Raw genomic sequence first — 12,934 nt, 5'->3', positions numbered from 1 at the left:
CTCGAACAAGACTTGGCCCGCTGGCCGTGGAGACGCTGGATGCTCAGTTAACACTGGAAGAAATACATGCAACGCTGCAGACACTTCCTAGGGCAAAGGCTCTGGGGGGAGATGGCTTTCTGCCCAAGTATTACCAGGCGTTCTCGGCTACAGTGAGGTAATGTCTCCTACAAGTGTTTAGGGAGGGACTTGACTGAGGCTTGTAGCCTCCCTCCATGAGAGAGGGGGAGGTATGCATGTTCTGGAAGCCATGGGGCAATGAACTGGATCTGGCGGCTTATCGCCCACTCACCATGATAAGCACGGATGTATAAATAATGTGCAAGCTGTTGACTACTCGCCTAGCCCCACATATGCCTCATCTGGTCCGTGAGGACCAGTGCGGGTTCATACCAGGCCATAATACTGGCATTAATTAGTGGTGATTGCCCCATATACCACGCGAAGTAAAGCATAGGGATGAGGAGTTGATCCTTGGTATCAATCGACCTGGAAAAGGCCTTCAATATGGTGGATTGGGGCTACTTATTGGAGCTGCCGAGAGTGGTGGGCTTAGAGCCACAGTTCCGGCACTGGGTCAAACTACTCTACACAAACCCTTGCGCAAGGGTCCTCGTGGGCCGGAGTTGCTCGTCAGGAAGGCCCACTATCGCCACTGTTATTTACCCTAGCAACAGAACAGCTGGCGGTTTGGGTGAGACAAGAACTCGAAAACTGAAGAATACGCCTGGGCGGTGCCACGCACATGATTATATTGTACGCCGATGATGCCCTTTTCTATACTGCTTCACAGCGAGTGGCACTGGTCAAGCTGTTGCATCTCCTAGATGACTTGGGAAACGTCTCCGGCTTGCTCCTTAGTTACCATGAATCTTTAATTTTCCCTCTGGTGAGCATGGCAACTACACATTGGATCACCTTCCCTGTCTTGGGTTTCGCTGGGAACTGGCACACTTTCTGGATGTACAGGTGGCACATAAGGATGCCCAGCAAGTGCACCTTATTATGGATAGGGTCATCGCTGCAGTGTGGAGGGGAGTGGCCTTCTGGAACACATTGCCTTTGTCGCTGATCGGCAGACTGGCGCTGTCCAAGATGGTGTTACTGCCACGACATCTATATGTTTTACAAAATTCTTTATGCCCTATCCCCAAGTCTATTTTAAAACAACTGAACTCAGTACTCATTTAGCTGCTCTGGGTAGGTCCCCAAAGCAGAGTGGCCCTGAGCACCTTGTCTTTAAGGTAATAGGAGGGGGGACTGGGTGCGCCAAGTTGTATTACTATGCTGCACACTTACAACACGCGGCCCGCTGGTGTGATGGAGGGAACAACTGGGAGAAGAGCATATTGGCAGGACTCGTCCCTACTGACTGACTGCCGGTGGCTCTGATGGAGGGAACGGGGGTCATGGATGATAACCCCTACATAGTGCGCAATACTGCATGCATTTGGTAACTCTATGTGGAGTTAGTCCTGAAACATGCCCCATTTCGCCGGGTATTCCCAAATGGATATTAGCGCCAGTACGGCAAATTATGGCCCGTAAGGTCTTTTCAGGCATGGAGAGACGGTGTTTGTGAGGTGATGCAGACTTATACCCTGATGAGTCACATACAACCAGGCATGTGGGGATTTTGCGCTGGGACAGGGTCAATACCTGCTTTACGCTGGATTGACTGAAATATTTAAAGTGACATGGCCCGCCTATTCAGCTATCCTGCAGGCGGCACATACCCTAGCTATATTACTAACTTGTGGTTCAGGAAGACAATTGATTACTTTACTATTTCATTAAAGGAGACTGGACGTGACATGTCCCCGCCCAAGGCGAGAGCGGCATGGGGCGCAGACTTAGACGCACCCTCAGGAGACAAGACAAAGACTGCTGTTAGTGGGCTTACCCATACCGTATCCTGTAATGCCTCTTTCAAGTTGGTGCATTACAATTTTCAACATCGCACATATGTGACGTCTCTGAGACTTCATAGTATTACTCCTTCCTGATCGGATGATGGCCCAAGATGCGGTGAGAGAGGAGCTGACTTCTTACACGTAGCTTGGAGGTGGCCAGTGGTGTACACATTTTGGACTCTGTGTTGGCCGATATACAGAGGGGTATGGGCTTTCATGTTAATAGTTCACCACTACATTGCTTATTGAGATATGTTAAAAAGCCCAAAGGGCGCAAGATGGCCTATAGATTGTTGCAGCTGCTTTTGGTGTTAACAAAATGCTGAGTCACTATAACATGGATAGGTCAATGCGCCCCCATGGTTGATGCTTGGCATCGAAATGTGAGGGAGTGGACACTTGCTGAAGAAACCCATATGAAATTAAGCAGGAGGAATGAGAAGCTGGAAGACTATCTCAGGGAACAGAGGGAATTGTGTGATGCATTTTTTAATCCCTCCTTGGATGAGAGTGACCCGGACAACTCTGATACTAGTGAGTGCATGTCTGTAGGGGAGAATGAATAGTAAGTGATGGGAAAGTACACTGGGTACGGTGGTGTGAACTGAATTGCCCGGATTTATACTTTCTGCCTTACCAATGTGTGCTCTACTGACCTCCACCGAATCTGCCGAATGTGACTGTGCTGCAAGTTTGTTGACAATGAAAAATAAAGATATTTATAAAAATGTGCAGCTCTTGTGCCAAATTCTATTGTAAAATGCAGCATTTTGCCCCTTACTTTTCAAGTCTGAATTGACAGTGCAGCTGTCTGCAAAACATATTGTTACTAAATGTTTATAATACACAGAGTCCATGTTGACTTCTTCCAGAGGGGTATTACTTTCTTACTTTGTGCATTAACAAGCAAGTTCAAATAATGTAATTGCCGCAAGACCAGGACACTATAAAAACATCTCTTTTCGTGGCCCGCTTAACCCCTTCGATGCTGCGCAGATTCCGCCGCTGTGCTGACGGAATCTTGCGCGGGCGTGGTCATGACGGAATGGTTCCGTCATGAGCACAGCTCAACCGTGGGTCATGACGGAACCATTCCGTCATGAGCACCGAAGGGGTTAATGCATCATACCTGGTATCTAAACCACAGTTTTACCTCTTTGCGGCTCTCAATCCTAAAACCCAAAGAGAGATTCTATATATGTGACTGTTGGCCTTGCCGATAGCGCAATTTAGCCCAGCGTGGGCACACAAAAAACATGGGAGGCATGCAGTCTATGCACTTACAAACGAGAATCATGGCTGCATCTTCTGTGCTGCTGCCCAGCCATAGCTAACGAGAGAAGAACCCTTCTTAGAGAACTATGCCTGAGCGAAAATGCAAGAACCTGCCTAGAGGCTTCGGCCATATGTTTTACTCAAAAAGAACCCTACATCCTGGCTCGCTGCAGGCGTTTCATACAAATCATCAGGGACGCTCACCAGCCTCGCCCTGAGCTCTGACCTGGCCTTCGGATAGTCCAAAGGGTGATCCCGGATTATTTTAAAGGGAAATCAGAATGATCCTTAGATAAGACCAGACCAAAGGAAGATTCTTTGCTACCCTTTCAAGTGGGAGTACTCAGTATAACGACAGGCCTCTGTCGCCGCCTTCGAGGAACGACCAGAGACTGGAACCCCCCCAACAAATATTACTCATTAAAAGACTCCTTCAAATTGAAGTAAATCGCAATGCACTGGCACTTTACCGGGACGTCATCCCATGGATGGAGCCCGAGGAAGTAGAGAAGATTGGAGAACATTAACACAAAGACCTCTGGGCGATGGGGCCAGTCGTAGAGTGCAAGACAAACAAACATGAAAATATGCTCTGAGCTAAATGAACAAACGTAGTAATATGCAATCTATTAGAACCTTCAATTCTTTTGCCTGGGCTGATTCCGCACTATGGCTCTCTATTTTATGACGTTCTAATGTTTTAATTTTTATTAATTCTATTACTGTATTGCAATATTTTAAATTAACTTAAGCAAGAAATAAATAAATACCAAATACTTCATGCTATTAGAGGTTTAGTTTATATTTTACCTAGAGTGTTCATGAACTGCAATGCATGAAGGACTAGTTTACACCAGAAAATGGCACTCAATGATCACACTTTTGATTTGCTATCTCATTTTTTGTATTTTATATAGAATGCAATACTTTTTTGCATTTTTGTTTACTTCAGTTGACTTTTCATTTTTTTTTCAGGACTCTACTGCAAGACATTAACACCACCACCTTTACTACCACTACCACCATCAATACCACCTCCACCATTACCAACACAACAGCTTTTCTGCTAGCCATTTTGCTTGTTTACTACATGAAAGGCAGCTCCACTGGCTTTGGTAGTCAAAGTCCAAAACTATAGATGCATAACAGTGAATAACAGTTACGTTTTACACCGAGGAGTTCATAGTGACATTGAATAAACAAAGAGAGCCAAGCTCAAGACAGCAGCTAAATGCTGGTGTTTTGTGGCTGAAAAGATGCAGTGATATAATGTTTATGTGTGATTACTGGTGGTGGTGATAAAACCAACAACGCACTGCTGCTTTCAATGTTACAGGGATAGTACGTTTTAGTGGAGACACTTTGCCTCGAGCATCATCCGTGAGGAGGCTGAGGAGCTGCCAAACCCGCTCTACCACACCAAGAGAAGTTCATAATCTATAGGTTTATGCTGAATGAAAGGCAAGTGAATGAACTGACAGGTACAATTCTCAAGCCAGGGGGCATACAGAAGTATAGCCCAAAACAAAAAAACAAAAATATCTGAATCTGGGGATCAAAAGTCTACAACTGCAATCTAATCTTTCTGAAATTCCAATTCCTTCTTTAAAACCCACACCCGGCAATACAGATAAGTGAAATGCAAAGGACATTTGCTGGGATCTTCGTTAGATTCAATAAGAATATTTTAGACAGGGCTGAATTACCACTCTCACACGCTCGCAACTAACCAGGGATGCTGGTAAAAAAGATCCCACAGCAAAAGTAGGATGGAAGATTTTGTATTGTTCACAATATATTTTGGTTTACACGATTTCTGTTTCTTACAAAAGCCTGTGTTGGGCTATGACGTGAACTATTCCATTAATCAGTATTAAAATCTGCATAGGGTGAATTACATATTTTATGCATAGTTGATGTTTATTCTGAGGAAAGTACAAAAGCAATATACTTGTTTGAACACCAAAAGAGACTAGTTGCAGTCGACATTAGGAAATAGACATTCTAAAACTAAACGTTTCCTCTCTACCTCCAATAAAACATTATTCCTTAAAGTATATACTCACTTGGCGTGGCTTCGAGCACTCACAGTCCAGTAATTGGACATTTGCTTTTTTTCATGAGGTAGTGATTTAATTGTTTGAAAAAATGTATGATGATCCACACACGATTTCCACAGGTTTTTGCATGCTCTGTAATTCAGCATATTGAAAGCAACGATATGTTCTCTAGATTCACACTGCAATAAAACAACCATGAATGTTAAAAAATAAACAATTTAAGATATTCTTTTCAATATGTCATTAATTGCGGCAGTGTTATACACACCTGCACAAAAATTCATCAAAAACGTTTGTCTGTTAAACATCAACTTTTACGTTATGTATTGCCAGTCAGTCAAAATTACTTTATTCAGTTATTTAAAACCATAAAAGCATTCTACACAATAAAAAAAGGTAAAAAAACAGTAATATGACATTAGTTAACAACAGTAATATTGCACTGGTTACATAATCAAGGTAGACAAACAGTTTAAAATATAACTTCAAAACCGGATTGTTAAAAATTAATTGTTATGATCTAGTTCATGGGAATCACTCTCACTTGTTTCCTCCTTATTCTGACTGCTGCTGTGAGGAAACTCGCTATGTTAAAAATTTCCCAAACATTGGTCAGCATCTGAACGCTGGTTTCGCCTGTAAAAATCCATTGCCCTTTAAAATTGGGAGAATAAAACGTTTCTGACTATGCAAAAAGTGCCCGCAGAATAAAACGAAGTGCAATGTGTCTTGGGTGGAGAAGTTATCACATGTACAGACACCCAGGTCCTCCACCCTTCGCCATCCCGGTGGGATGTGTAACTGGTTCAGCCTAAATCTTACTAGGAGGAAGCGATGGTTAGAATTGGGTACCACATTTAAGTAAGGTTCAATTGCACAAGACGTTTTTAACAATTGATGGCCGCGTACCGTTGGTTTTGCCAGCTCCCTTGCCTCTCTTTCCATGAGTGCCAAATATAGATAAGATTTCTTGGCCCATTGCATATCTCCCTTCGCTAATTTATTTTGAGAGTTAAATAATTCAGGCTTTCCAAATTGCTCTGCCAACCTTTTCACATGACTCAACCATGGAATACTGCTAGCTCGATCAAAAGATAAACAATCTCGCAAGATTTCGCGATTCATTTCAAGTTCAGGGTTTAACCAAGTTGCTATCCATTTAAATAAAGGTGCCATTTCGATTAGGTCAGCCACAAAGCCTATCCCAGTCTCTTGATGAATTATGTATGATGGTGTTGATTGTGGCACCGCTAACCAATTTCTTAAAAATTTGTTTTCAACTATTTGGATTTCCTTTGCTTCTCTATAACCCCATATGTCCGAGCCATAGTTAGCAATAGAAATGCATTTTGCTCTACATACATTTAATAGTGCTTAGGACCGCAGACGTAGATCTGGCCAATACATTTTTTTTGCATTCATTTGAGGACCCATGTACCTCTATCATCAAATATAACACCTAGGTAAGGGAATGTAGTAACCCTAGTGATCATGTAACCCTCACAGTGGAGAGTTTTAGGCCTCTTAGGCCTGGAGCCAATTATCATTGAGTGTGATTTTGAGAAGTTTACACTTAAATCCAGAGATCTCATGAATACGGCAAAGGAAGTTAAAAGACACTGTAGACCAACCGCAGTTCTTGCTAAAAGGGGAGCATCATCTGCGTATAGGAGGGCTGGAATCAGCTGTTCCCTCACACGCAGGATTTCTTTACTGGCTTCCCCTAAAACTAAGTCCAAGTTGTTAATATAAAGGGTAAAAAGTAGGGGGGCCAAGATGCATCCCTGCCTAACACCATTTACGATGCGTATTCCCTGGGTGCAGTTCCCCCTTTGGTCGAACCTCACTGTGGCTCTCAAATCCCTATGTAAATTGGCAAGGAAATAAACAATGTTTCTATCCACACCTAGTTTGATTAGTATGGCCCATAACTTGGATCTATTCACTCGATCAAAGGCCGAGGAAAGGTCCATGAACGCCAGATACAATGTCCCCTTCTTGGCGATGGTATACTTCCCAATTAATAGGTGCAGATTCAAACATTGGTCAGTGGTACCCCTTCCTTTCCTAAAGCCGTATTGCAGGTTTGATAATGTATTGGTTTCGTTTAACCAAACCGTAAGTTTGCTGAGTACCACTCTTTCAAGCACCTTTACAGCAGAATCTATAAGTGAAATTGGTCTGTAGCAGCTTGGATCCTCTCTATTACCCTTTTTAAAACCCGGGACGATGACGGACTCAGATCATGATCTGGGCAGGCCAAATTGACATGCCATATTAAAAACATGAGCCAGAAGTTTTGACCATAGTGTCGCATTGGATTTAAAAAGATCGGCCGGGACACCATCTGGTCTAGGGGCTTTATTACTTGTCATTTGGTTAATAACCTCTGCTACTTATAATTCTGTGAAAACCATAGTGTATGCCTCGACCTCAAATAAAATACCTGTGAGTCCTTGATTCTCCTGATCGCCATATACGAGTTTAAAATGATTAGTAAACCATTCCTGCTCCGGTATTTTACATTCTAGAGAGCTACCCATGGTTTCCTGAAAGAATGGCTTATTAACGACTTCCCAGAACTTGACACTATTTTTGATGACATCAATGGACAAGAGATCATTCCACGCCTCATTTTTAATCTCTCCTTTGCGTGTATTTATGGCCAGTTTATATGTTTTCCTTAGGGCTACTATTGCACTTTTATCTTGTGGTTTGTGTTTTAGAGCCGCCAACAACTTTTGGTGGGAACTGTACAATTATGGCCAAACCACCTCTCCCCTTTATTCTGAATTTCCTTAAATGGGCATTTAAGATCAGAGGCCACCTGAATGCAGATTTTAGCAAACGCTATAAGGACATCTTTGTCCCTTATATTATCATCTAAACAGAGATCAATATCCCTTCCAACAGTGTTCAATATGTTCACTTGAAAATCCCCCGGAACTACCATACACCACTTGAGTCTACGGGCTTGGTCTTTAGGTTTTAAGTTGGAGTGGGAGCACATCTATTTGATTTTAAATTATTCTTAATACCCCCCGCCAATCTAATATGTATAGGATTGTGGTCACTAAAATGTGACCACGTAGTGGTATATCCTGTCACCTGGGGGGTCAGGGCTGCACTAATAAAAATATAATCAATAGTAGAGTGCATTCCCCTACCTTTGAATGTTAGAGTGTCATCGCTAGTGTGCATGGTATTAGGGTATACTAAGCCAAATTCCGCTAGTGTGCGCTCCAAGAAACCACCTTGCTGTGAGTGTTCGAAATGTACCTTTAAAGTAATTACCAGGGCCTAAGCTGTCAGTAACATGACAGTTCAATTGGCATTGATGTACATTAAAATCATCTAAAACAATAACTGAATAAGAGGTAGTTTGTTTTCCATTATACAACTCAAGGAAACGATTCAGACTGACCAGGTGTTCATTTGCGACAGTTCTGTCAAATAAATTATAAAAATTAACAATAAGAAGTTTGGGTGCATTAGTGGGCGTAATCTGCACTGCTAGACAATTTGGTGAGCCTGAGTCCAATTTACAATGATTGCCTATGACCTTTAGGGAAATCAGGGTTAATAGGCCACCCTTTGCCACCTACCAGCTACTGATCGTCTTGCTGGCTCAAAATAGGTAGTATAACCATCCATCCAGAGATTATTCTCAGTTTCCCAGGTGTCTTTAAGCCCAATCATGTCAAACTCATTTAAAAAATCTTTCCACCTATCATTTGTCTTATTTTTACGTCCTGCTATATTCCAGCTCAATTTCTTGGCTTGCTGCCCTGTGTTAGCCTTCTCCCCCTGTATGGGTTTGGTAATACAGTTCATATGACTATCTCTATCTCTAATGTGCCCGTCCATAGAGGAACAAGGGTCTAGTCAATCATTACTATCCAACTGGCTCAGTGGGGCAAATCTATTTGCAGTCTCAAACCTAATCTTTTTAACTCTGTCATCTACTACAGCAGTGGGGTTTGAGTGACGTTGGAATGGGTTGATGGTATTTACACGGAGGGATTGGCCGGCATTATACATAGTTCTGACAGTAGGCCTAAGGGACCCTCCTGCTGTATGTCTTTGCACTCCCTTACAATCTCTGCCCCGGTCACCCATTACCGGAGGATAAAAGAAATCCAGGGGCAGGGCTGTGATCCCTCCCAAGCCACAGTTAGAGCTCTCCTGGAAGAGCCAGCCTGCTACATCTATCCGATCAAAATGAATGACTATACAGTTACCATCATCTGTTTTAGGGCTGCTTCCCACCCATCCCACCCACCTGGCCATTATAACGTGTGTGGATGCTCTGGACCCCCCCTCAAAGAATTTGTTACACCAGAACTTAACTTTGCGAATGAGTTCCTCGGTTGTCTCAATACTATTTCTTTTGAGAGGGGGCACCCCTATTAGGACCGCTACCAGTGGGGTAGCCTCTGGTGACCAGTGTAGCCTTCCTATGGCGCTCCTATGGCTATTTTGTTATGCCCGGTCAGATATGGAGTGGAGAAGTGTGGCTCAATGATTAGAGCGGCAGACCCTGATGCAGAGGTCTAGCCCGGGACCAGGGTTCAATTCCCCGCCTCGGCGGGTCTTGGGCTCAAAAATTCCACGGACCTGATAATTCTCGCATCGGTGCCAATCCAATTATGGAGTCCCACTCTGCAACTCTGGGCAATAGCTTGCTTAATCTCCACAACGTCCCCCACAACGCTAAGGATGCCTGGCCTCCACCTTGGGGGTGCCCAGGAGTGGACGCCTCACAGGGAAAGCCAGGATGGGTTCCACAGCGGTATTCGTACAAGCGCCTTGAGACCCTTGCGGGTGAGTAGTGCGCTATACAAGTATCAAATTTACATTTACATTTATATGGAGTTTTGGTCCTCTGTGGGTTGCAGTCAAGGCCCCCTCACCAGTACCACCCCATATCCTTTAGATGCTTCGTTCGTTTTCGTGGGACCTGAAAGTGATGTGATCGGTGGCCTTTCTTCTTCAGGAGACATCTTATGGGTGGTTTGTAGACTTATGCCATTTTCAGCGATGTTTGGTCTATTGGATATATTACCTATATCGTTTTTATCCTGCCTCCAACCCCCAGTAAAGGCATCCCTAGAATCACCCAAATTTGAACTCTATTCTGGTCAACCTTTCCATTACACAGTCTAATCCAGATTTAACGTAATGAAATAGTTCCTCCTTGAGTGACCCAACACGAGTGTCAATATGTAACAGAACAGAGTTCACGCTTGCTGTATTGAGGTTAGAAGATGGTAGCGCCACTGTGTGTCCGGTGGTCATCACTCCCCTTCTGTGTTGATAAATCCTTTATAGCAGGGCCTTCCTTTTAGACCTTTTTTCCTCCTTTTTTTACCAAAACCTGCAACCTCAGTTCTTATCTCCCCCTGCCCTCCATTTGTGCCTTAAGGTGTGAGGTAAATGGAATTTCATTGTCCTTAATAATATTACTTGCTACCGCATCTGGAATAAGACTAAGATCGAGGTCTTGACATGGAGCATTATCGGTGGCATTTACCTCCAGTTCATCAGTGCCCAACACCAAACCCATCTGGGCCTCCACATAATGGAGGCACAATTGTGTGGTATCTTTGCCTTAGATTTAATGGTATCTATGGACCATGGGACTTTTCGCTTACCCATGATGGCTTCTCAACAAAAGAGGGATGGCCCGGCCCGGTCTCAGACGGTCGCCAACGGGCGCAGACGGGCCCGCCCTTGGCCTGGCCCGGGCATGCCCGCGCGTGTCCTGTGCTGCGGGAGCCCGGTGATGATTTTAAGCGCGCCTCCTGGCGCGAAATGCCGGCGTTGGTTGTGGGGTCAGAGACCACAAGGGAGTTCAGCCTGGACATTGAAGTCCCTGCTCTGCTCCCCCTCCTTCAGGCAGGAAAACAGTGGCGGCGATAACGGGCTTCCCACGCTGCGGGAGCCCGTGATGATTTTAAGCGAGCCTCCTGGCGCGAAATGCCAGCGTCGGTGGTGGCGTCAGAGGCCACAAGGGAGCCTGGAGCTTGAAGTCCCTGCTCCATTACCCCTCCTTCAGGCAGGAAAACAGTGGCGGCGATTACGGGCTTCTGTATTACAAAAAATATACTTTCCTCACTGATACATCTGTTAACAAAGTTTGGAAAATATACAATATTTTTTATGAGTTTAGTGATGTCAATACTTTTTTTTAAATATGCTTGTACTGTTAGACGGGTTACAAAAGCATCACACATAACATGGCATATATTTTATTTTTTAAATGTAATTAGGAAGTGTTAAAGGAAGGGTAGAAGCCCAGTGGAAAGCTGCCTAATGGTAGGGATCCAATTTCCGCAACTGTCAATGTTCCCTACCTCGTGTTGTCTGTTATACACCACTCTCCCTCATGTTATCCATGTTGCCCACCCTCGATTAAAAAAAAATATGATATGACAGCTAGTGCTGGCCGTGTCAGAACGTTTTTTTTGTAACTTTTATCTATGCTGCGCAACAATGCCGCTACTCAAAAACATGGCTAAAAGAAATTGGCAAAGCCAATAGCTCTTGAATAGCTAAGACCTATTGGCTTTGCAAATGCTTGTTTTCCTAATTTTGCTCCATTTTTCTGCCCTTAGTTTCCTGGTGGACTTCTGGCTTCCAGAATCATTCACTGGCTGTTTTCTTTGACCAGAACTTGAAAGAATTTGGTAGATGTCTTCCAAGGCGGCCTTGGAATTTTTCTGCTTAATTATGTTTTCCGCCATTTGACAAAGTCTAGAAGGCACAGGATAACCTGATATATTCGACTGTGTAGGATGGCACTGCTGCTATTTAAAGGAGACGCTCCTTCCTCAGGAGATTATAAATAAAGGATGAGAATTTTGTCCAGCCCTTGACAGCAACCAATTAACTTCGTTGATTAGTGTTACGTATGGGTTTAAGCTGCTTTCCTGGGTCAAAGCGGATCATACAGTCAAGGTGGTGTACATTAACTTGGAGAATTTGTTTGACACAAGGAAGAAGTTATTCTCCAAAAGGCATGGGCAGAAATCCCCAAAAGCAAATACAAGTCTCTGAATCAGTTCTTGAATTTCTAGAAGGATTAAGAGGGTCAGTGAACTAGATGCTTTCAATCTTGATTACAATGGAAGACTTTACTACAAGGGAGAGTGTTTTTCCAAAACACAAATTCAAATCCAACAGAGGCCAAAGAGGCCTTGGGGGCAGCTCCAGATTTTACTAGAGTACCTGAGTAATCAGAGTTATTTTACTTGTATGGGTCTGTAACAAGCTGAGCCTCCAAATAAAAAAGGCAATCACTACAGCTTTGCTCATCTGAAGTTAAATATATTGGGAAGAGGGGCTTGCATTTTATTAAGTGACCCCACTCATGCCTGATTAGGACATATTCAAGTCACTTTTTATAGTAATTATGGTGGAAAGTGATGTTGATGATGACTACCTACTGTTGCTCCTGCATTTTCCACCAAATCCTACATTCAATTCTCGTACATCAAGGGCTCATGCAATCCTGTTGGGGATACACAAGAATGACCCAAACTTAGAGTGTAGATTAGAGGCTTTTGAATTGTCTGATGACTACTGGTCTAATGGACCCTATAAAGAAATACTTAAAGCTGTTAAGTATCTGTATGTGGAGTTACATTCTTTATGGCCTCCCTGGGAAGGCCATCTATGGTATCA

At 43.6% G+C, this 12,934-nt stretch overlaps 1 protein-coding gene across 9 annotated transcripts in view; it reads right to left on the bottom strand.

Annotated features, from left to right (window-relative positions):
- Positions 1 to 12,934, bottom strand: part of PTPN3 (protein tyrosine phosphatase non-receptor type 3) — a 1,752,022-nt gene that overhangs the window by 914,939 nt on the left and 824,149 nt on the right. For all 9 annotated transcript variants that reach the window (XM_085606835.1, XM_085606836.1, XM_085606837.1 and 6 more), the window contains one exon: positions 5,255 to 5,427. In XM_085606835.1, the coding sequence (XP_085462961.1) occupies positions 5,255 to 5,427 (173 nt within the window). The remainder of the gene's footprint in view (positions 1 to 5,254; positions 5,428 to 12,934) is intronic.

The sequence above is a fragment of the Triturus cristatus genome, chromosome 5_2 (genome assembly GCF_964204655.1).
Source record: "Triturus cristatus chromosome 5_2, aTriCri1.1, whole genome shotgun sequence".
Taxonomy (NCBI): Eukaryota; Metazoa; Chordata; class Amphibia; order Caudata; family Salamandridae; genus Triturus; species Triturus cristatus.
This window is presented reverse-complemented; position numbering and strand designations above follow the sequence as displayed.